Genomic DNA, 25,000 nt, shown 5'->3' on the forward strand with positions numbered 1-25,000 from the left:
ACAGACGGCTGATCTCCAACCAACAGGGTTCCGTAATGGAAGGGACTGCCTAACGCAGTTCCTGCATCACTTTGAGGACATTTTGAGAGCTTTGGGAGAGGGCTCCAACACCGATGTCATCTACCTTGATTTCAGTAAGGCCTTCGACAGGGTCGATCACAAGATCCTATTGAAAAAACTATCCAACATTGGGTCTCTGGAAAGTTACTGAAATGGATCAAGTGTTTCCTGACAGACAGATCTCAACATGTTGTAGTTGAAGGGGTAAAATCAAGCCCAGCCAAAGTCAGTAGTGGCGTTCCGCAAGGCACTGTGCTGGGCCCACTTCTTTTCATCATTTACATTAATGACATTAATGACATCATCAAGCACAGCAACATAAAAATCTTTGCAGATGACTCCAAGCTACAGAAGGTCATAAATGAGGCGAGTGACCGGACATGCCTTCAGTCAGATCTACTGGCTGTTATCCAATGGGCAGAAAAAAACAATATGCTGCTGAACGAGGATAAATTTGAGCTAATCCACTTTGGAAAGAGGATGCCCTGAAACTCCCATACTCCCTTCCTTCAGGTGAAATTCTCGCGGCGTCCAACAACATCAGAGACTTGGGAGTAATTGTGGACAACAACATAAGCTGGGCCACTCATATAACACCAAAGTTGACATGGCCCGCAGAATGTGTTCCTGGATTCTCAGAACTTTCCAGTCGAGAGATATCCACACCATTATCCTTCTCTTCTCCACTTTTGCCCGACCCCACCTTGAATACTGTTGTCCACTGTGGTCTCCCCACACAATACAAGGTATCATAAAAGTTGAAGCACCTCAAAGGGCAATCACAAAAAAGATAGATGGCATGACAGGCCTCGACTATTGGGGTCGACTAGAAAAGCTAAAACTCTATTCTCTCCAACGTCGTCGTGAGCGCTACATCATCTGCATGATGTGGAAAATATTCATCAGCATTGCCCAAATGATGTTGGCATCACCTTCAAGTACATCCAAGGCTTGGGCCCCGTGCCATCCGCCCAAAACAAAAATCGCACTCTCATCTCATAACAACAATACGGCACAATTATTTCACCTCAATGGCCCCGCTCTCTTTAACATTACACCAAAACACATTAAAACAGAAACTGACCCTATAGGGTTCAAGAAGTCTTTGGACAGATTCTTAGAAATCCCGGATAAACCCCCTACACCCGGATATGTCTCTGTAAACAATAACTCTCTACTTGAGTGGGCCATAGTGCCCAAATTCTGACTTGAAAGACTTCACCAGGTGGTGCTATTAAGTTAGACATGGCCTGGGCCAATAATGGCCGAAACCTATCAAAGTATCAAAGTATATATATACACACATATACATATATATATACACACATATACATATATATATACACACATATATATATATACACACACACACATACATATATATATACACACACACACATACATATATATATACACATATATATATATATATACACACATATACATATATATATACACACATATATATATACACACACACATATACATATATGTATATATGACCGTTTTAATTTATATCCATTTACTAATAAGTTCGAGTCGTGGTGAGGTCCACCCTAACAATCTGAAATCAATAAAACGAAGGATCAGTCACGTACTGGGGCTTAAACTCTCCAACTCTCCATACTTCTATCCCCAACACAAACACAAAAAAATCCTTGACTGATAGATACCCTTATTAGTATAGGTCTCTAACAGGTGGTGGTCGTGGGTTTATAAGTTTAAATGATTGCTACTGGTCCAGATTCTAAATTATAAATAATAAAAAAATGTAAAGAAATGTAAAAGAAAGCGTGTTTTCTAGCTATAAAATAAGGAAGGGCTGGCTGTGAGCCCGAAAAGTTTAGCAGTTCATGTTATATTTTAACTCTAAGGAGTGGTGCCTAATTTATTAAGCTTATGACTTAGACCCCATTATACTTTAAATTACTCTTTAAAGTTTAGGGATCCTAAGTTTTATAATTTAATGTGTACTATTCTTTTATTCTTTTACTTGCTTCAGTCATCTGACTGCGGCCATGCTACAGCAACGCACTTAGTCGAACAAACCGATCCCAGGACTTATTCTTAGTAACCACTAAATTACAGGGACTAAACACACCAACATCGCTTGTCAAACGATGGTGGGCGGACAGTCACACACAAAAACATACATACATATATATATAAACCTACAATTCCTTAATAAGGACATTGCTTAGCTGGTCCAAACTTCGAAGTCACTGTCAATAAATCCTATTCGAGTAAGACAGTATTGAGTGATCCTGCAATTTAATGTAAAATTGCTTTTACTAAAACATAAAATTACATATATAATTTGATCCCTGAACTTTGAGGTTCGAAAGTTCATTAAACGAACAGCCTCTTTATAGAAAGAGGTTTAAAAGATACCCCCCCCCCCACCAAATTATAAAGGGTCAAAAGTTTATGCATTAGGATATGTATTCAACACTGGAGAAAGAAACTGCTCCCAAAATTCTGGGGGGGGGGTCAAAAGTGTATAGGTCCATTATTAAAAGAGAGTTTGCTCACTGGGAACGTTTTGGGGTCATGCCCCTAAATGATTAGGGCTTAAAAAATAAAAAAAGGTAAGGATGGAGGTGGGTGGATTGAGGAAATTACTTCTATTAAAGAGAGAATAGATATAAGCTACCCTAGTTTTGTACACCACATGAACTTATTTGGGGGTCATCATTAATATTTAAGGGGCTTCTTTCATTTCAACACACGCAGGCGTGTGCGTGTATGTATATATATCGTAAAACAATTTTAAAAATAGGATAATGATAGGCGAAGAGAAATAAATGGAAAAGAGCGAGCGGCGAAGGTGAGGAGGGAAGAAATGGTGTCACGGATAATAGGGGTTGAAAAATATTAGGGATCTGCTTTGTTTTCCTTTTCAAATTATATATATATATATTTATATATATACACACACAGCTCATGAATAAAGAAAGGAGGTAGCTGAGTGAAAGCTATGAAAATGTAAATCAAAGTTATAGGAAAAAAGAGATCGAGAGAGAAGAGAAAATTAGAACAAGATGGAGAAATATTTGTGTGAATAAATACGGGTGGGAGTAAAAAAAATGTTTAACCCGAGAACAATCAGACCAAGCAGAGCAGATGTGTTCCAGGTGTGACCATCCCTTTTTAAGAAATTATTTAATTATCATTATTCGTTTAATCAGGAACTTACATTGCCTCCTTTATTCATACCGTTTTTAAACAGTGAAGTGTAAATTCAATGCGATTTGGATTCAATTTCTATAGGTCGAAAGACTACCTCGAGGCTTCCCTCATTAGTGCACTATACACTTATAGACGCGCGTTCAGTGTTTTAAAAGTTATATATACACGAAGCTTATTATATACACTAAAAACAATGTTACGTAAATGTGTAATACATATATACATACGCGGACACATATACACAAACTGTTATTTTACACTGACCACATTGCGATTGTTATACAAAGCACATTGTTGTGTATACGTTGTAAAAACCGTATAGTAACTATTGGTGTATATACATACATAGTATATATGTGTGTGTGTGTATGTAGTGTGTTGAATGTGAGTGTTGCTGGTGTCGTGTGCACTCTATTGTGTTCGTGGGTACGGATGTGTATTAATTATATACCCAGTGGCTGTAAATATAGAAATGAAGAGAAACTAACATTCCTGAAAAACCAACAATTATTATATGTGTGTATGTGTGTACATACAAACACCCGCTCCAAAATATTTACATACAAGCAGACATACCCATTAACGATACACACAACACATATATATACATACAAAACACACAAATATATATAAATATATATATATATACACATACATACATATATATTACAAGTTTGTAAACAAGAGAAACTGTCACGTGAACAGATACGATTAGAAATTAAAGATTGGGATAACGTATGTGTGTGGAGATATATAAATATATACTAAACAAATATTTATATATACACACACACACACACATAAGTATGTATGTACATCTATGACTGTGCCTGTAACGGAGTTTTGTGGCCATGTTGGATCAGCAGAAACCACGTTTTCCTCCTTTTAAATTCGATGAACGTTAGGCAGGGAGCAAGGATTTCTGAGGAAGACATACAGACACACTCACAAATATACATGCTTACAAACTAGCACACACACACACACACACGTGTACACTTCATATCTTCATCTATATATAGATAGTACCCATGATATATTTATTCGACTAAAGGTGCTGTTTACGAGCTAATTCGACCTAACTAGGTACCTATCACTCAAGTACCTGACTCAAACGAATCCTTAATATTGTACGTCAATCTATCTATCTATACACACACACACCACGCACCTAACATGCTTACGTACAGACCCACCAAACATTCAACGTACATAGACTAATTTACGTACACACACAAACACAGCCACATCTACATCTACACATACAATTAGAACCAGAGCCAAAAGTACACACACACACGTTTTATATATATATATATATACATATACACATAAACGTACAAACAGACATGCTTAGAAGTAGAAGTGAACAGCAAAGCGACATCGTCAATCACAGAGAAGTATAATAAATACAATAACAGCAGAAAGTGAAGGGGGCTAAAATGGTGAAGTTAATGGTGGAGATGGAGGAGGGCGCGCCGTTCGCCATCTTGCCTAGCTTTTTGCTTGTTATTTGTGGCCAGAGTTTTATAATCGCTATCCGCCCGCTTCTTCTTATCGTCACACATACATTCAAAAATACATATACATACATACATATATATATATATACATATTTGTTTCTTTTGGTATTGGGTAGATTTATGCTTGCCTACTGAAATAATAAGACAAATGTATTATTACACTCAGCTACCCAGTAGTAGGAGTACTCTTCTAATTAAATGGCCTTTGTGGTGGAGAGGAGATAAAAACAAGACTAAAAAAAGCGGTGTTGGTTGGTGGCTGTGTCTTACTACTCCTCGAGGTTTTGTTGTAGCTTTGTCTTGTTGCATATGACAACGGAAGAAATAAAAAAAGAAAGTTGGTTTGCATTACATGTACATGTAAACTTAACTAAGCGTATCAACCACATTCAACCACAAAGATATGTAACACTCGTGATTATGTGTGTGTGCGTGTATATATATACCGAAACTCTGTGGTGTGTGTATATATATATGTACTAACTTAAGGAAAAAGTACTTAATTGCTAAATATTGATACTATATTTACTCCGATGACACGACTGGTTAGAACTTCGAAGTTACTGCCAACCTTCTCCATGTAAGGAAAAAATTAATATGTACTCGAAAGTATTAAGGCGATTCTTCAGTTTAAATGTCAAGCCGTATTTAAATATAACTGTACATATAAATTATATATATGTATATATGTAATATATATATATATATCGCACTAGGTACAATCACACCTAATTAAACTAAACACTTTATATATACATGTGTGTGTATGAATGGAAAAAAAATCACCCCTCGTCACTATACTGACAACAAAACCGGAGGACAAATACTTCCATGGTGACACATAGAATTCTGATCGCACACAGTCTTCAATATAGGGAATTACTATGTGGGGTATGTGTATGTATATATATATATATATATATATATATATATATATACACATACACGTATGTGTGAGAGATCAATGGAGTGGAAATTGTAGCAAGGAAGTGCCTAGCGTGTTAAAAATAGGGAACATTTTATATATCATTGCAAAGGGGGACAAGACCACACACAATCATGTTCGTGTGTGTGTGTGTATATATATGTAGAACCTTTATATTTCTCACTCTCTCTAAATATAACACACACACGAAGGCATGTATGTATGATACACTTATTTACAACTGCACGGGATGTGTTCTCTCCACTCAAAGTATGCCACTACCTTGTACGCTCATGTAGCATGTGTGTGTGTGTATGTATGTATATATATATATATACTAGCAGCGATACCCGGCGTTGCCCGTGTTACATGCAATTAAAGAATTAGACTTTTCTGTTATATTATCTCCAATGAACTGGAATACCTATGATTTGAATTTCATCTTTACATGCCCTTAAAAAAATTCTAATCATGACACATGTATCCCATACTACTGATCATTATGCACAGATTCCAAAATTCCAGTCTTATGGAACCTGTTAAAAAGGATTTTGCTCCTGAAAAAATGGAGGTCATGGATCTCTAAAATGTGGGAGTTAAGGCCCCTACTGGGAGTGGGTGTCTTAATGACAACCAGAAGTGGAAATGTTGAGAATCTTTTTAACTTGGGTCTTATATGTATTGTTCGAATTTCTTTGAAATAGGAAATATATGTATGTTCACTGGGTTTGTAAAAGAGAGCAAAGCTACAGGAAACCAAAAGCAGTCAGCTACCCTGCCATAGTCGTTACCACTCCCAATGTAGGATTCCTCACCATACAGGTGACAGGCACAGCCGTAAGATGCACTACAGATCTATAGCAATGGGAAGGGTGTGACCCAACTCAAACATTAAGAGTGTGACGTGAGGACTAAGGAGAAATGAAAGTATCACCTCTGGAGTTTGCAAATGACCACTATACCAATAGGTATCTGGACAGAATAAATTTACAATCTATAAATGTCTTTCAATAACCAGTCACTCATCTGGGAAGGCCTTGAAATCAATGTTACCATCTGGGGACTATGTGTAACCCAGTGATAATAAAGACTCAAAATAGGTCCGCAACCAAAATTTTACTCAACACTTTGCAACTAAATCAATGGAGGCAAAGATGCCTCTCATTTACTTGACAATTTATGCACCACATTGCAGAAATCACAATCTAAGTATATCTCAAAGCAAACCCTTACACTGTTGTACCATTGAATTACAAATAATGCTCATGTTTTATGCTCCGGTGACCCTACAGCTTCAAAGAGTACAACTGTATTCATCTTTGCTTAGATAAAATAACTAAATGGGGTCTTTCTAACTTCTAAGAAGATGAAATTTTAGAAATATTACTTCATTTGTGTCTAATATCTATGGTTAAAATTTCATCAAGAGCAAAAATATATGAATAGAATATAATTTCCAAATTTCATAAAGATCCATTCAGTACTTTTGACCTAGTTTTGGATTATAAAAATGACTAAAATTTGGGAGTTAAGGCCCCCATTATGGGGGTCTTAGAATCCTCATGAGAAGTGGAAACTTTGAGAATACTTCTTGATGTGTGTCAATTACCCATGGTTGAAATTTCATCAACATTGAAAATTTATGAATTTTCATGGGGGTTCTGCTTCTTTTAAGCCATCTCAAATTCAAACCAAACATATTGCAGTATACCCACCCTTATGCATTGAATTTAAGTTCCAAATATCATAAGCATCCATTCAGTAATTTTGGTCCCTGAAATTTTATCAAACACACGGCATTACCCTTCTCCCTAGATTTGGATTTTGTGTTCCAAAATTCATTAGGATCGGTGCAGTAGTTTTCGAATGTCTAAGTAACACACAAACACATTGACTTTCCTATAATAGATATGAATATGCACATATACATACATATATATATATACACACACACAGAATAGATTGATAGATACAACTGAGAGGGCAACCAAAAATATGAGACACTGCCAAGTGCTTTTTTTTTATTTTGATAAGCCTGGTACTTATTCTATCAGTTTCTTCTTGTCAAAGTTATGGGGATGTAAATAAATGAACACCAGTTGTGAAGCAGTGATGAGGAAGAAACAGAGACAAAGACACACACATACACTTATACGATTGATTTCTTTCAGTTTCTGTCTACAAAATCCACTGCCAAGGCTTTGGTTGGTCTGAGGCTTATAGCAGAAGATACATGCCAAATCACCACACAGTGGAACTGAACCCAAGACCATGTGTTTTGGAACCAAGTTTCTTACCACACATCCACACCTGCACCTATGTATGTGTGTGTGTGTGTATATGTATGCATGTATACATATTACATGTACATCTATATATATACACATATATACACATACAGCTACACATATGATATATATATATAATATATATACATACATAACCTGGGATGAAGTGGTGAAGCACGACCTTCGAACTTTAGGCCTCACCAAGGATATGACTAGTGACCGAGACTTTTGGAGATATGCTGTTCTTGAGAAGACCCAGCAAGCCAAATAAGACCATAATCTCGTGGCCTATACCAGGGGGTTAAACCAGCCCACTTCTTTGGACACTAAACTCTGCTTGCAAAGACCTGTTGAGGCACGTAAAATCAAAATCAAATTCGATGACTGGCATCTGTGCTAGTAGGGTGCTAAGAGCACCATCAAGCGTGATCGTTGTCAGAGCGGCTAACTGGCTTCCGTGCCGGTGGCACGTAAAAGGCACCATTTGAGCGTGATCGTTACCAGCATCGCCTCGGTGTGGTTGGCGTTAGGAAGGGCATCCAGCTGTAGAAACTCATCCAGATTAAGATTGAAGCCTGGTGCAGCCATCTGGTTCACCAGCCCTCAGTCAAATCGTCCAACACATGCTAGCATGGAAAGCGGACGTTAAACGATGATGATGTTTATGTATTATGTCTGTGTATATATATATATATATATATATATATATATGAGATAATAGTTTCAGTATTAGTGAAAGTATCTGACATTACAATAGAGAGAAGTTATTGTTTCACTTTTGACACATAATACTGAAATAGTGGAGAAGATATGATATTGCCGTGGGCTCGCACTAGGCAAGAAGTTAAAAATTCTTTTGCCCTCTGACACTACATGGTCCCTAAGGCATGTGTAAAATTTGAATGAAATTGGTTGAGTAAGTTCTCAAGTTTTAGGGATTCACACAGACAGACATTCTCATCTTTATTTATATATATATATATATAAACACTACTACTACCACATACGGGTACTTGCTGTTTGTGTGTATACATATATATATATATATATATGTGTGTGTGTGTGTGTGTCAATGTAATAAGTTGTCCATGAATTTCAGCATAAAATACACACTACACATGTCCTTACACACACACATTACTATTATTACACGCTACTATTCGGGAGCTACTTTATACATATTTATAAATTGTCTACTGATTTGTGCGCGCGTATATATACGTAAATATATATGCGGGTACTCTACACATCATACACACGGGAGCCAGCTCTGAGTGTGAGAATATATATATACATAATCCAAAAGAAAGTTGTTTAATGCGTCCTTTCGAGGGACGCCTAAAAACTTTAAAGGTTGGTACTGGTGTAGAATTTATATTCAAATAAAAATAAACCTTATATTCTAAAATGTACTGGGGCCTTTCTAATATCAATTGGTACCCCTTAATATAATGAAGCTCTTTAGATTAAAGGTACCATATACACATAACTCCGAGTACAGGATGCTCCACGCTTATATATATATATATGTGTATATATATATATATATACACACATACACACGTATATGCATATATGTCCCATCACAACCAACACCCACTCTATTTTAATTAAAAGAAATCTGAGGAGGAACTTGTACTAAATAGCTGATAATATTTTTATTTCCCCCTCAATTTCAATGTTTTAAGCTCATACATAAAACGTGATTTATTTCACAATACATGTTATAAAAGCACCACCAATAAATTGTGTTGCAATCCTGTAGAGTCATTTACACTGTGGAGTTTTAATGACTTCAATATTGTTTAAATTACTTAAAACTATTATATAAGCTATTTAAATAAAATGTGACATTCGCCCCCCCCCACCTCCGACCTATCTGCACACACCTTGTCACTATTTTCAGTTCAACACATTAAACACAACCTATAGAGTAATAATGTATACACAAACATATCCCACAATATACACGCAACACCAAAGGTTAGAGTACAAAATTCGCTTTTTAATTAACCAAATTATCAGAAATAACAACAAATATATCGTTAAAAGTACATGGCTCCACTTTGTTGTATATAACACGCACACACACTATATATATATATATATAAATATGTATATATATCATGTATATGCATACAAAGTCCCTACACAACACATTACTTATCTTACATGTACATAAGTAACATGGTGTGTGTGTGGGGGAGCATGTATACATAAACATATATATATAGAAAACACATATATACAGCGAGAGCGATAAGGATATTATTTTTATATACACTCGCACTGTAGTATCCTAAAAGAAGCACATAACGAACACGTGAACATGTAAACGCATATAGTTCTATGTTTTATATATATATATAATATATATATATATAACACTACTACTACCACATACGGGTACTTGCTGTTTGTGTGTATACATATATATATATATATATATATATATGTGTGTGTGTGTGTGTGTGTGTGTGTCAATGTAATAAGTTGTCCATGAATTTCAGCATAAAATACACACTACACATGTCCTTACACACACACATTACTATTATTACACGCTACTATTCGGGAGCTACTTTATACATATTTATAAATTGTCTACTGATTTGTGCGCGCGTATATATACGTAAATATATATGCGGGTACTCTACACATCATACACACGGGAGCCAGCTCTGAGTGCGAGAATATATATATACATAATCCAAAAGAAAGTTGTTTAATGCGTCCTTTCGAGGGACGCCTAGAAACTTTAAAGGTTGGTACTGGTGTAGAATTTATATTCAAATAAAAATAAACCTTATATTCTAAAATGTACTGGGGCCTTTCTAATATCAATTGGTACCCCTTAATATAATGAAGCTCTTTAGATTAAAGGTACCATATACACATAACTCCGAGTACAGGATGCTCCACGCTTATATATATATATATGTGTATATATATATATATACACACACACACACACACGTATATGCATATATGTCCCATCACAACCAACACCCACTCTATTTTAATTAAAAGAAATCTGAGGAGGAACTTGTACTAAATAGCTGATAATATTTTTATTTCCCCCTCAATTTCAATGTTTTAAGCTCATACATAAAACGTGATTTATTTCACAATACATGTTATAAAAGCACCACCAATAAATTATGTTGCAATCCTGTAGAGTCATTTACACTGTGGAGTTTTAATGACTTCAATATTGTTTAAATTACTTAAAACTATTATATAAGCTATTTAAATAAAATGTGACATTCGCCCCCCCCCACCTATCTGCACACACCTTGTCACTATTTTCAGTTCAACACATTAAACACAACCTATTGAGTAATAATGTATACACAAACATATCCCACAATATACACGCAACACCAAAGGTTAGAGTACAAAATTCGCTTTTTAATTAACCAAATTATCAGAAATAACAACAAATATATCGTTAAAAGTACATGGCTCCACTTTGTTGTATATAACACGCACACACACTATATATATATATATAAATATGTATATATATCATGTATATGCATACAAAGTCCCTACACAACACATTACTTATCTTACATGTACATAAGTAACATGGTGTGTGTGTGGGGGAGCATGTATACATAAACATATATATATAGAAAACACATATATACAGCGAGAGCGATAAGGATATTATTTTTATATACACTCGCACTGTAGTATCCTAAAACAAGCACATAACGAACACGTGAACATGTAAACGCATATAGTTCTATGTTTTATATATATATATATATACTGCTGTTAATGTGTTTCACGAACACACACGTATACATTATATATTTCCGTAAATTGTACGAGCCTAAAAACCGGTGTAGTCTATGTTGTGTCCCTGGATTTCCTTGACTGAACAGTTCGACTCATAGAGGTTGAAAAGAAAGAGAAAAAAACCCACAGGGAGTCGATGCCTCAGCATGGCCCTGTTCCAATAACTCGTATCTGTAGGATATCGATTTCTATATAAATTCTGTATTAAAATGTTTCTCTTAGAGCGAACCATGTGGCAAGCATGTGTACATGTGTATCTTTACATATGTATAGTTGTGTATACACACAGAGCTCCAGCACGGTGCTATATAGGACTTATGCACTGTTACATACATGTACAAATCTGTATGTATATACATATAAAAAAACATATATACATGTAACAGCTAAGAGCATATTAATTGGACACTTGAGTTAAACGGAAAAGATAAAAAAAAAATTGTGGGGAGGGGCGAAAACAAGAATTAGTAGTACACATACACATGTATATATATTTTATACACACATATATACATATATATAAACAAAACAAAAAATAAAAATCTATAATCAACCAAGTGTAAACAAGTTACATGAGAAAGGAAGGATTTTTTTTATGTGGAATTAATGGATATTGGTTTTGAAGATTGTTAACGGTTGAAAACATGGGACAAATCGATACATAAATATGTATTTGTGCGTGCGTATATATATATATATATATATATATATATATATTAAGAGAGAGAGAGGGGGGTGCGCGCTTCCCTTTCGACCTGCTTTCAATTAAAGTCTCACTTTTCAATTTGAATCAAAACCATGGACAGGGAAATTAATTGGCCAAGATGTGAATTCGATCAACGAGAGATAAGGGTCTATATATATATATATATATATTTATAATGTGTGTGTGAGAAAGAGAGAGAGACTGAGAGCGAGTGAAACAACATAACATAACTGATGTATTTTCGTGGCTTCACTTCTGACCTGGGGCTAAACACGATGCTATTTAACCCCAGGTGGATAATATTGGAGCAGTCCTGTGATCAAACATCGTTCAGTCACGACCATCACGTCTTTTATTCAGTATATCTAAGACTACATCAACCAATGTATCCTACATTTTTTTCTTTTGTGACGGTACGATGCCGTTTAAGTTCAATTTTACTGCTATTTCTAGCAGGCGAGTGACCATATTAGCGGCTCCACTCACTGGCTAGTGGTCTGTGTGTATATATAGGAAGAGAGTGACTGTGTATATATATATATATATATATATATACATACGTATTTATCAGTGTATGTTTGTGTATAACTGCATGTAGATGTATGTTTTCGACACTACCTTGTGTTGTGATTGACAATGTGTGCATGTATGTGTGTGTTTACATATACACATATATATGTGTATATATATATATATTTATTCCTTCTTGTATAGTAGTTTCAGAGTATATACTGTTGTAAATGTGTAAGTTTGAGTAAAGTGAGTGGCTGTACGGTTAGTTGTATTTGAGTGTGTATGAAGTAGGGAAGATTGTCTGTGTTAAGTTAAAATGTGTACGAAATGTTAAGTAAAGACGTTATTGTATAGTTTCGAGTAAATGAGTGAAACAAGTGTGTTTACGTTTGATTGCATGAGTGAGTGTTCCATTATAAATATATATATGTGTATATATTTCTATAAATATGAATGAGAGGAGAGAAGAGACTGCGAGTGAAATATGGCGTGAGAGAGAGAGAGAAAGAGTAAAAAAGATGGAAGAGTGAGAGAAAGAAGAGATCAGGTGAAGCGAGAAAGCGGGAGTGACAGTATGAGCGATTAGATAGAGGGAGTTAATGAGGGAGAGGGTAAAAGAAGATCGTAAGGGTGAGTAGGAAGAGAGTGACTGTGCGAGAAGAGAGCAAAGCGAGAGAAAAAGAGATAAGGTGAAAGGAGAGAGTGAGAGAGAAAAAGATACAGTAAATGGAAGAGTGAGAGAAAGAAGAGATCAGGTGAAGCGAGAAAGCGGGAGTGACAGTATGAGCGATTAGATAGAGGGAGTTAATGAGGGAGAGGGTAAAAGAAGATCGTAAGGGTGAGTAGGAAGAGAGTGACTGTGCGAGAAGAGAGCAAAGCGAGAGAAAAAGAGATAAGGTGAAAGGAGAGAGTGAGAGAGAAAAAGATACAGTAAATGGAAAGAGTGAGGGTGTGAGAGAAAGACGAGATAAAGTAAAAGGAGAGAGGGATTGAGTGAGAGCACATGTACGTATGTATGTATGTATATAGTAGTAGTACAAGTGTTAAGTGTTACTTACCGTCAGCAAGGCTCGAAAGGACGAGAGAAAGAAGCAACACGGCAAGAGGAAAAGCATGGGACGCCATAGATAAAAAAGGATCAGGGGGAGAAATGTCCCCCCATAGAAATCACTTAGAGAAATTGCGCCAGAACTGGGCATGAATACATCCAATGAACCGTTCCACCACTTCCAATCTGTTTTAGCCTTGCGCTGCCGCCGCCCTCAATAGCGACTGCTGCTGCTGATAATTGTGTTGTTGTAATGATGATGGTGATGGTGGCGGTGGTGTAGTAGTGGGAGGAGGAGGAGTAGTAGAAGTAGGAGGAAAGGCAGTGGTGCTGCTGCTACTGCTAGTTGTATTATTGTTGTGGTGGTGGTGGTGGTGGTGGTACAGCGGAAGGAGGAGTAGTAAAAGTGGTAGTACAATCAATGAGAGAGAGGAAGGGCAGAGGTGGTAATGCTGCAGCTACTGCTAATTATTGTGATGATGATGGTGGTGGTGGTGGAGGTGGGTATACTAATAGAAGTAGTAGCAGCAGCAACATTACTGTCAATGGCAGAGGGAGGAAGGGCAGTTGTGGTAATGTTACTGCTGCTGATAGTTGGTATTACTGTAGTGGTGGCGATGGTGATAGCGGTATAGTGGGAGTAGTAGCGCTACTGCTTAGTGCTGCCGATAGTGACTGTGTTATCGTAGTAGTGGTAGTGATGATATTCTAGCAGTAGTAGTAGTAGTAATATTAGGGGGGGGGGGATGCCAATGACGGAGGGAGGAAAGGCAGTGGTGATAATGCTGCTGCTACTGCTGATGATAAATTGTGTTGTTATGATGGTGGGAGTAAGTAGTAGTAGCAGTAGTATTGTCAATGATGGAAGGAGGAAGGGTGGTAGTAGAAATGCTGCTGCTACTAATACTGCTGATGATGATTGTGCTGATACAATGGTGGTGGTGGTGGTGGTGGTGGTAATATTGTGAGAATAGTAGTAGTAATACCGTCAATGACTGGAGTAGGAGGGGAACTAGTGGTAACGCTGCTTGTAGTAGTAGTAGTAGTAGTAGTGATGGTGGTGGTGGTGTTTGTGCTGCGGGGTAATGTAGTATTAGTATTAATAGAGTCGATGGCGGGATAGGGAAGAATAGTGGTGGTAATGTTGCTGTTGTTGATGATGATGATGATGATGATTGCTTTGCGTTGGCGATGGCGGCGACAGTGGAAGTTTAGTGGTAGTAGTAGTAGTAGTAGTAGTGGTGGTGGTGGTTGCAGTGTCAATGAAGGGGCAGAGGTAGAAGTAGTGTCAATGAGGAAGGTGAAGAAGGAAAGGAGGTGGTGACGGTGGTGGTGATGATGAGGCTAAGGAGAAGAAAGTAATGTTTGTAGTGGTGGTAACGGTAATAGTAATCGTGATCCTGGTGGTGCTAGTGGAGGTGGTGGTGGTGGTGGTGGTAGTAGTAGTAGTAGTAGCGTCAATGATGGGGAGAAGGACGAGGTAATGCAATGCTAGTACTGCTTGTACTATTGACAGCGGAGGAAATGGTATTACGGCAGTTGATGATGATGATGGAGCGAGGTGGAGTGATGCTATTATTGTCAAGGACCAGGGAGAGGGGGAGGTGCGTAAGTATTGTAACGGTGGTGGTGGAGTCAATGAGGGGGGAAGAAGTTAGGTAATGTGTATTGATGTTGGTGATGGTGATGATAGAGGTAACGGTAGGGTGGTGGTGGTGGTACACTCACATATATGTCTATATAAGGTGTGACTGAGTGGTTAAGATGCTCGCTTCGCAATCAGTATGTCTCCAGTTCGATCTCACGATGTGGCATCTGGAGCGAACGTCTTTTATATAATAAGCATTGGGTCGATCTAAGCTTCGCGAACGAACTTACGTTAGCCAGAAACTGGATGGAAGCCGTCGGATGGGACAACATTTGTACTTGAAAAGCCTATCCTTGCCAATTCATGTGACCCTGATTCTGCTGGAGAATACACAGCCTGAATGCAAGGGTTCAGCAGTTTCTCACAAAACAACTTGCACAGATGATTTGTTTCTAGTGATCAAATGTTTTTCAACTGTACATTAGCTCAATCCCTCCATCAAATCGATGTTACCTGCACAGTGCACCACACGTCAGAACAACGTGTGATGAAGTGATTTGTTCAAGAACACCACGCATTACCCGGTCCAGGAATCGAAACCGTGATCTTGCGATCGTGAGTGGAACACCTTAACCATTAGGCTAAGTGTTTTCACATAGTCATTGGAATACTCAGTTGCTTACTCTATAATATTATACAATGAAATGTTGATTAAACAACTGGAAAACTCGTCGTTGAAATCGACGGATGGTCCAAGAAATGGACCAGCCTATGTGGATATACCAAGGCACTCGTCAACCAAGTATGGGAGAACATCCTGAGAGAAAAAAGAAGTTATATTTCTCAGTTTTGATGTCGGTTTGATTTCTGCAGTTTGGAGGAGATATCAGTCGACTTGAGTTCACCAAGATACTGGATCGATGTCCTTTACAGCGAAAGTGGGCGATACCGTTGAGAATCCCTCATCCGAAATTTCATGGAGCAGAAAGTGTTACAGGTGTCGGATTTTGGAATATCTTTTTATATTTGCTTTGGTATATGACCCCAGTCTAATCACATTATCCATTTACATTTTATAATATAGCTTATACACATTTCTTGAATGTAGTTTTATATGTTTTAATTATTTCTCATACATAAAGCCGTCAGAAAGATAAGGTATAAGTCTCCGCCTTCGAGGTATATTTTGAATTAAAGATTACAGTACATGTACACCATTTGTGTTTGTATTTTTTTACGATACTGTACAAGTATTAGGTTTTATGTAAGATATAAAAACAAAGTATTGGACATGATTACAAGTGAATAAAAAGAAAATTGAAAACGTCAGCACTTTAGTTCTAAATATGTTAAATAATGACGCTAGTCACGTTACGCTCATACGGTAGGTGACATTTAGATCTCACGAAGAAATAACGTTTCGTGCTTACTGTACAAAGCACAAAACATGACCCATGATCATTGCTTATAATCTCATCGCTGTACCTGGTGGAACTTTTCCAATACTTTGTGGAATTCACCTTTTGTAACGTGTCATGTCAACTTTCTAAAAACTTTTGGATCTTAGAGGTTTTCGGATTTTGGTATTTCAGATAAGGGACTTTCAACTGGATTGGGAAATGCACAACTCGACACAATTATAATGTCAGATTCTCTATTTTGGATCTTGGATCTCTAAAATCTCCCTGGAAGCATGTCTGAATGTTTTGAAAGATTCTTAGTCAGAGACCTTATATCTTAGCCGTCAGGGCAACGGTCGTTGGCTGCTGGAATTTAATGACAGCTAGCAACCCTAAGCAGTTTCTTGGGTGTCTGAACAACTGTTTAAGAACCGATCTCTTTACCTTACTCGGGAAAAGACTTCGAAATGTAACATCGAACTCTTCCATTCAGAGCAGCTCCTGGACAGGAAATGACACCTACCAAGAGACTCCTTTTAGCAATAAATGAATGAATAAACAAACAAACACAAATATACGACTTAGACTATTCAAACACCAAAAAAAATATAGACTGAAACACATCTGATGCTCCCGTGAGTCATTGCTGGGATGATGTTTGCCTAACTTCCATATATATTGTGTTTATGAAGAGATCTTCTCTCTGACAAAACCACAGCGTCGTTATGAGAGCGGACTATGCCTCCTTCTGGAGCAAAGAAGGGGGCTATCTTGAGGGTAATCATCATGAAGATGACGTCAGTTTTACTGTGAGACACAGGCTTCTGTCTAAACTGACTGAAATATCAATTAGCATGTTAATTTATACTTCCCTAGTTGAAAGCTACCATGTCACCTTACTCTATTCCTGTGCACCACTCCTGCCGTTTGCTATTCAAGACAAACAGCACTTCTGTCAGTCATTAGATCAAGCACTGACTAAGATATCAAAATATGACATAGTCATCATAATGAGCGATATTCATTTAAAAGCAGGAAGGAATTAAATAATCCTGGGATCGACTGGTCAAAGACCAGAGTGTTGGAAAAACTAAACTAACTGAGTCGTCAATTAGCATGTTAGCTGGAAGCTACGATGTCACCTTACTGAATACCTATGTACCATCCTTGCCGCTTGGTAATCAGGACAAAGAGTAATACTATTAGTCATTAGATCGCACTAAGATTTCAAACTGTGAAGGTCATCATAATGGTTTCAAATGATGGCACAAAGCCACCAATTACATCGACCTCAGAGCCGAGCTGGAAGATATTTTATCGATCCTGAAAGGATGAAAGGCGAAGTTAGCACATTGGGAGAAATACCGCTAGGCAATGTTTCCGACTCACTAATGATTCTGACAGCTCACCGTTCCCTTGAAAGTCATCAAAATGGGTGATTTTAACATAAAGGTAGGAAAGAATTAAGTCATCTGCTGATAACTGAGGTCATCTTAACTCATCGAGTGATTGAAAATCATGGTGTTGGGAAAACTAAAAGCTATGGCCTCAGACATTTTCCTCTGTGTGCATAACATGACCTCACTATTACAAACATCGTCTTCTAGGACAAAGAAGGGTTCATGGATTTATTCCAAATCTAAAAGCTAGTGCTTCCTCGACTACATCTTGGTCCTATGGATAATCCTCAAAGATGTCCTGGCAGCTCATCCATGTAATCAATGAAACTATTCGTCGGACAAACCACTTCCAGGAACTTCTGTCACTCTGTAGCTGTCAAACTGAAAGCCCCAGAAGCACACTTGTTCCTGTGAGACGGTATGGATGACAAATGGCCGTTCATAAGTTTCACACTTTAAGATGTTATTGCTTTTGCTGTAGCCATTTGATACAACAAAAAAAAAAAATTCATCAAAGCTTGTTCAATATGAACTCCAGCAGAATCGCCAAGTTCTTGGATGACATGCACAAGAGCTACAAAGCAATCCTGAACTGCCTACAATTTGAAAATAGTCAATGGTTGATTCTTCTCAGTAAGACTCAATCGAACCTTTGGAACTCGATCAATGTTGGCATGCAAAAAAAAAAATTTAATAAATTCATAAAAAGCAGATGCATGGAGGCAATCATGATGTGCACAATTTCGATTATGCAAATAAAGATCTTCCAATAATTTCCATTGTTTCAGACATTCTTCCATGCCACCGGTCAAGTTAGCAGAAAGCATAACCTTACTTCAAGACCATTTAGCACACGCAGGAAGAGGAGCACCTCAAAGCAGTTCCATAATCAGCCTAAACTAGTGGATTCAGAAATCATTAGGGAAGGGGGAGTATTTTGCAAAATGCTCACCATCTACCAACGTGACGAGCCACTGAAATTTTACTGAGGCTCATGCTGTCATTACAGCGTTGATAAACAAGAAATGTCCTTGAACGAAGAACATTTCAGTAAAAAAAATAGAGAGCTTGAAGATGATCTCACACACACACACACACGAACCTTGAACTGCAAGGTAAGCATTTAGTTTATAATTATATATATATAACAAATGAGAGAAATAGAAAATGGAACTCACGGGATTCTTTATTAACCACAACGATCGTTTCGGCCCATTAATCCTTTTCACGGGCGAGATACTATACAACTGGTATGGTGCATCTTTCGGTGCAGATGTGTCTCGTCAGGTGACTTTTTAAAATGTACCTTGCTCAAAATATATAATTATAATAAATATATATACATGTATGTGTGTAGTATGTATATATGTACGTATGTATATTTGTATGTATGCATGCATGTATGTATGTATGTATGTATGTATGTATGTATGTATGTATGTATGTATGTATGTATGTATCCATGTATTTATGTATGTATGTATGTATGTATGTATGTATGTATGTATGTATGTGAGAAATAAAATGAAAGTACAGTGAATAAACGCTCCAAGCGGTCAAAACAACTTTATATCATTCCCAAATTATCATAAATCGAATATAAATACATATTAAAACAACAGGGCACCCAATGGTAAAATCCAAAAGTGTAAAATATACACACATACACGAATAAAAGGTGATAAACCTAAAAGGGTATTACGAGTGGAGTCGAATGAAAGAAAGTATATGGAATAAATTAATGCATAATAAAAAATACTAAAAATTTAAGGCAATGGAGCTAAATATAAATAGATAAATGTAAAAAATATAAATATAAAAATAAAGTGTAAGGTAACCAGAAAAGAGTCCATTCAAGCCCATCTCTACGATCGCCTCGGTGTTACCTGAGCACTTCCAGCTGCTGTCCAATTTTTAATTTTACTCTTCGTTTTAACGAAATTGCTTTTCGGTTTAACGAAGTAATAAAATTATCTTCTTATATATATATATATATATATATATATATATATACAGAGAGAGAGAGAGGGGGGGAGGGAGATAGATAGATAGATAGATAGATAGATAGATAGATAGATAGATAGATAGATAGATAGATAGATAGATAGATAGATAGATAGATAAGCTGGATTGTACACGTTTTATTACATATCACTACAATTGTTTCAATACGTCATTATCAACTGTTCATTGCTGAATGTTACATATGTTATAAACAACGTTACGTTGATATCACTCAGCTATAGTGGCATATGCATCACCTCGGTTGAGTAAAGTAAGACGCTCTATTATATCAGATTCTTATTTTCCACCTTATGTACCTACATCGAAATACTATTCTTAGCATTCTACATATAAAGAAATACAAATTACTAAAAAAAAAACCCAGAAATAATAAAAATGAAAATAATGGAAGGAAATAAAACAAAGAACAAAGAATCAGCATATTTATTCAGCCCTAAACCACAATCTCATCATCGTCGGCTGGAATTGTAGAAAAAATAAGTATAAACATTTAAGAATAAGAATGTCATAAAAATGTAAACTTTATCAATTAACCATCTCTTATGCTTGTCAAGGTTCCACTTCAAAGAAATCCAATGACATAATTTCACTTCCTCAGCACACACACACACATATGACAGTTGGTTTTGCGGGTTGAAAATGCACGTTATTAAATCTTGTAACAGATTTATTAGAATACCAAACCGGTTTCAACTAGTTTTTGTTTATCAATGGTATATAAAAAAAAGTATAGGAGAGATTGAAGGTAGAAGGAAAAGTTTAGAAAACATCCTTATAGGATCAAATGATCATACAAATTTCATAATTCAATAAATTTCACAGAGATAGACAGTAATATAAATTCAAATGTTCGATGAATTTTCATAACAGCCATACATATTTGTAAGTTCAGTAATATTGAGTAATATTAGATACGATGAAGTTTTTAAAAGAGTAAGCAGGAAAAAAGAAAAAAAAGAAAAATGTTCTTTACAATTTCTATCAAAGTGTACGAAGGCGGATTCTTCGTTGCTGGTTTTGCTAGTGAGAGCTTATACTGGTTTAAGCGAAAATTGCTGTGTATATATAGGTTTTCAAGTTCTGATTGGTTGTAAATTTAATGACGTCACTTGTTTTTGTCCGCCTTTGGTCTAGTATTTCGCCTAGCTGACTGCCTGAATATGTCACTTGTTTCTCGAACGTTCTGCTCACTTATTTTGGTTTGGCAGATGCAAATAATATCGACCATATAAATGACTTTATTTTCTAAATGTCTAAGTCTCTTGACTGCATGAAATAAGATAAGAGAATTGCTGTGCTGATGATGCCTACTGAGGCAGGAACATGCGTTCACAACTGTCCTCTTATCTCCTGACAAAAAGCCTGACACTGTCTTTAATGGCTCGTTAAATGTTGTGTGTGTGAAGGTGCGTGGCCTACTGTTTAAGGTGTTGCACCCTAACCGCTAGGACCGAACGGCGTATTGTGTTCTTGAGCAAAATACATCATTTCCCGTTGCTTCAGTCCACTTCAGCTGTAAATGGGTCGCCCCTGAGACGGACTAGCCTTCCGGTCAGGGAAAAAATTGTCCTGCTCGTCTAGCCAGTGGGGTGGCATCGTTCGGAAGCTAAAATTATGCATAGCTCATTGTGACCAACAGTGTATAACAACATCCGATAGTCCAGTTGATCACGTGATATTCATTTATAACTGATACTGTTTTTTCTATACATTGCAACAGTACAAGGAACATTGTCAGAATAAACGATTTAATACATGTACAAAGTGTGTGATATTGTAACTCACAACTACCAAATCCATCAATTACATGGAATTCACTTTACTTTTGTACAAGGCTCTATAGCAGGGTCTCTCAACCATTTTTTTTTATCTATGGACCCCTTTAATTATTGTTTTATTCTGGTGAACTCCCATAGCCATGCAATGTTTAAAAACTTGTTTTATAGAAACTTCTTTCAAAATTCCTATTTTGTTTTTCACACGTTCACTTGTGTAGGTTGAACTATGTAAAATGTTAGAGAAAGAAACCTAACTGTTTCTTGTAATACATACCAATTACATACTTCTAAATCTTTTCAGGGGCCCTTAGAATAATATTGTGGATCCCCAATTTATTATTTTGCTTGTGTGGATCCCCTTTGATAACTATTTTATTCTGGTGGATTCCCATAGCCATTCGATTTTTAGAAACTAGTTTTACAGAAACTTCTTTCAAAATTCCTATTTCGTTCTCCTCACATTCACTTGTGTTGGTTGAACTATGTAAAATGTTAGAGAATTGCACCTAGTTGTTTCTTACAATGCATACCAATACATACGTCTAAAGCAAATTTTTTTCAGAGGCCCTTGAAATACAATTGTGTACCTCCAATTTACTATTTTGTTTTGTGGACCTCCAAAAATCTTATATGGACCCTCAGGGGCCACATGGAACCCTGGTTGAGAACCATTATTCTGTAGTAACAAGACGACATCTCTTCTGAGTTCAGCTATATATTTTGTTAGAAGACAATACTATAAGAGGTAAGAGATTTTAAAGTATTGGTTCGAAAATATCGATGTGACTTTTTGTGTAGTACCGAGATTTGATAAGATTTTGTTTCACAATAGTGTAAAATATGTACTTAAGACACAATTTTCAAAGTATTGGTAGTTCGTGATTTTAGATTAAATTGCTGTTTTTATACTGCATAGCATTAGTGTTATGATGCCATGATTTTAGATTAAGTGGTCACTTTTACATAACTGTGGTTTGCATTAAAGCTGAATGTTAAGTTGTGAAGATGCGTGGCTTAGTGGTTAGGGAATTCGGCTCACGGTAATAAGAACGTAAGTTCGACTCCCGGCGGCGCAGTGAGTCTGTGTACAAGCTTTATTTCACGTTGCTCCAGTACACTTAGCTGACAAAAATCAGTAATACCTGTATTTCAAAGGGCCAGCCTTGTCACACTCTGAATCACGCTGAATCTCTCTGAGAACTACGTTAAGGATACACGTGTCTGTGGAGTGCTCAGCCACTTGAATGTTAATTTCATAAGTTGATCGAATCAGCTGGAACACTCGTCGTTATAACTGATGGAGTGCCAGTTAAATATTTTAATTTTGTATCCGGTTATTAATTGTTAAGCTGCTGATATTCTAAGCTAATAAAGATACTAATGTCTTGAGCCCATAATTTTAGATCAGTGGTTCTCAACCATTTTTTAGCTAGGGATCCCTTTCATTACTATTCTATTCCGGTGAATCCCTATAGCCATTCGGTGTTTAAAAACTAGCTTTATAGATGCTTCTTTCAAATTCCTATTTTGTTTGTTCACACATCAACTTGCGAAGGTTGAATTATATAGAATGTCAGAGAAAGAAACCAAACCGCTTCTTGCAGTAAATACACCAAAATCAAAATTTTTCATGGACCCTTAAAATACCACTGCGAATCCCTAATTTACTATTTTGCTAGCGTGGACCCCCACAAAAGCATACATGGACTCAATGGTCACACGGACCCTAGTTGAGAACAACTGTTTTAAATCAAGTTGTTATTTTTTCTACTTTGGTCCGATTTTAAATGATTACATTAGTGTCATGGTACATCGACTGCACTCAGGAAAATCTATTTCGATTGTACATGATGAGGATTCAATAAGGAAAGTTTTTGAAAACAAACATGAACTAATTACAAAATTTATTGGTAGAGTCGGAAAAAGTCCAAGACGTTTGATGCATAAATCCCAGTCCTTTTACCAGTTTATACAATGTAATTGTTCAATAACATAATTTAGCAAGCAATTGTACGAGTCCACTACTTGAACACTTGCCAAAAACGTGAATGTGTGTCTTGATGGCGTTTACACACGCATTCTACGAGGCATTCGGAATATTTCCTAAAAAAAGATCATTCAACCGAAGACCTGTATGGTAGACTTGTTGCAATTATTGATATAATTAGGGGGAGAAAAAGAGAGAGAGAGAGTTAGAGAGAGACGCATACGTTTTGCAAGGCGTAACTGTAGACCTAAGCTAAAATTCATCAGTGATACACGTTTATGAATGCCTCAACATGGATATACAAGTTGAACAAATACATTCACCAACCAGCTCTGTACGAACACGGGATGTTTCTTTCTTGGTGTGATCTAGTCGAGAAAAGCCAAGCACGCTCAACCAGATGGTTTAAAAATAAGATGCAGCTATATCCCTCAAATGAGGAATCTTATAGCACACAAGCCAACTAAATTAGCTGAGGCTAACTGTCCATGCACAAATATAAACGTATTTCCTATTAACTAGTCGTGTAATACTGAACCGATTATAAATGAAGTAGAGATTACTGTTACAAAAATTGAACCCGAATATAGTAATTAAAAATTATATAGTTATGATGGAAGATAGATTTGTATATCATTACTTCAATCATACTTTTTCTTTAGACACATCGATACAGGAACTCAAAATCACTATCCAATTTGAAAGAATATTATATTGATTTTAAACTTTGAAAGATCATGATAGCGATTTTGATAGCAATTAG

The 25,000-nt window shown here is 36.6% G+C and overlaps 1 protein-coding gene across 3 annotated transcripts in view; it reads right to left on the bottom strand.

Annotated features, from left to right (window-relative positions):
- The window catches only part of LOC115223482 (protogenin-like), a 160,036-nt gene extending 145,657 nt beyond the window's left edge, over positions 1-14,379 (bottom strand). The window contains exon 1 of one of the 3 annotated variants that reach the window (XM_029794084.2): positions 14,070-14,379. In XM_029794084.2, coding sequence (XP_029649944.1) covers positions 14,070-14,136 — 67 coding nt within the window. In that variant the 5' untranslated portion in view covers positions 14,137-14,379. The remainder of the gene's footprint in view (positions 1-14,069) is intronic. The other 2 variants (XM_029794083.2, XM_029794085.2) reach the window with 2 other exon arrangements.
- Positions 14,380-25,000: the final 10,621 nt, after the last annotated feature.

The sequence above is a fragment of the Octopus sinensis genome, linkage group LG23, assembly GCF_006345805.1.
Source record: "Octopus sinensis linkage group LG23, ASM634580v1, whole genome shotgun sequence".
NCBI lineage: Eukaryota > Metazoa > Mollusca > Cephalopoda > Octopoda > Octopodidae > Octopus > Octopus sinensis.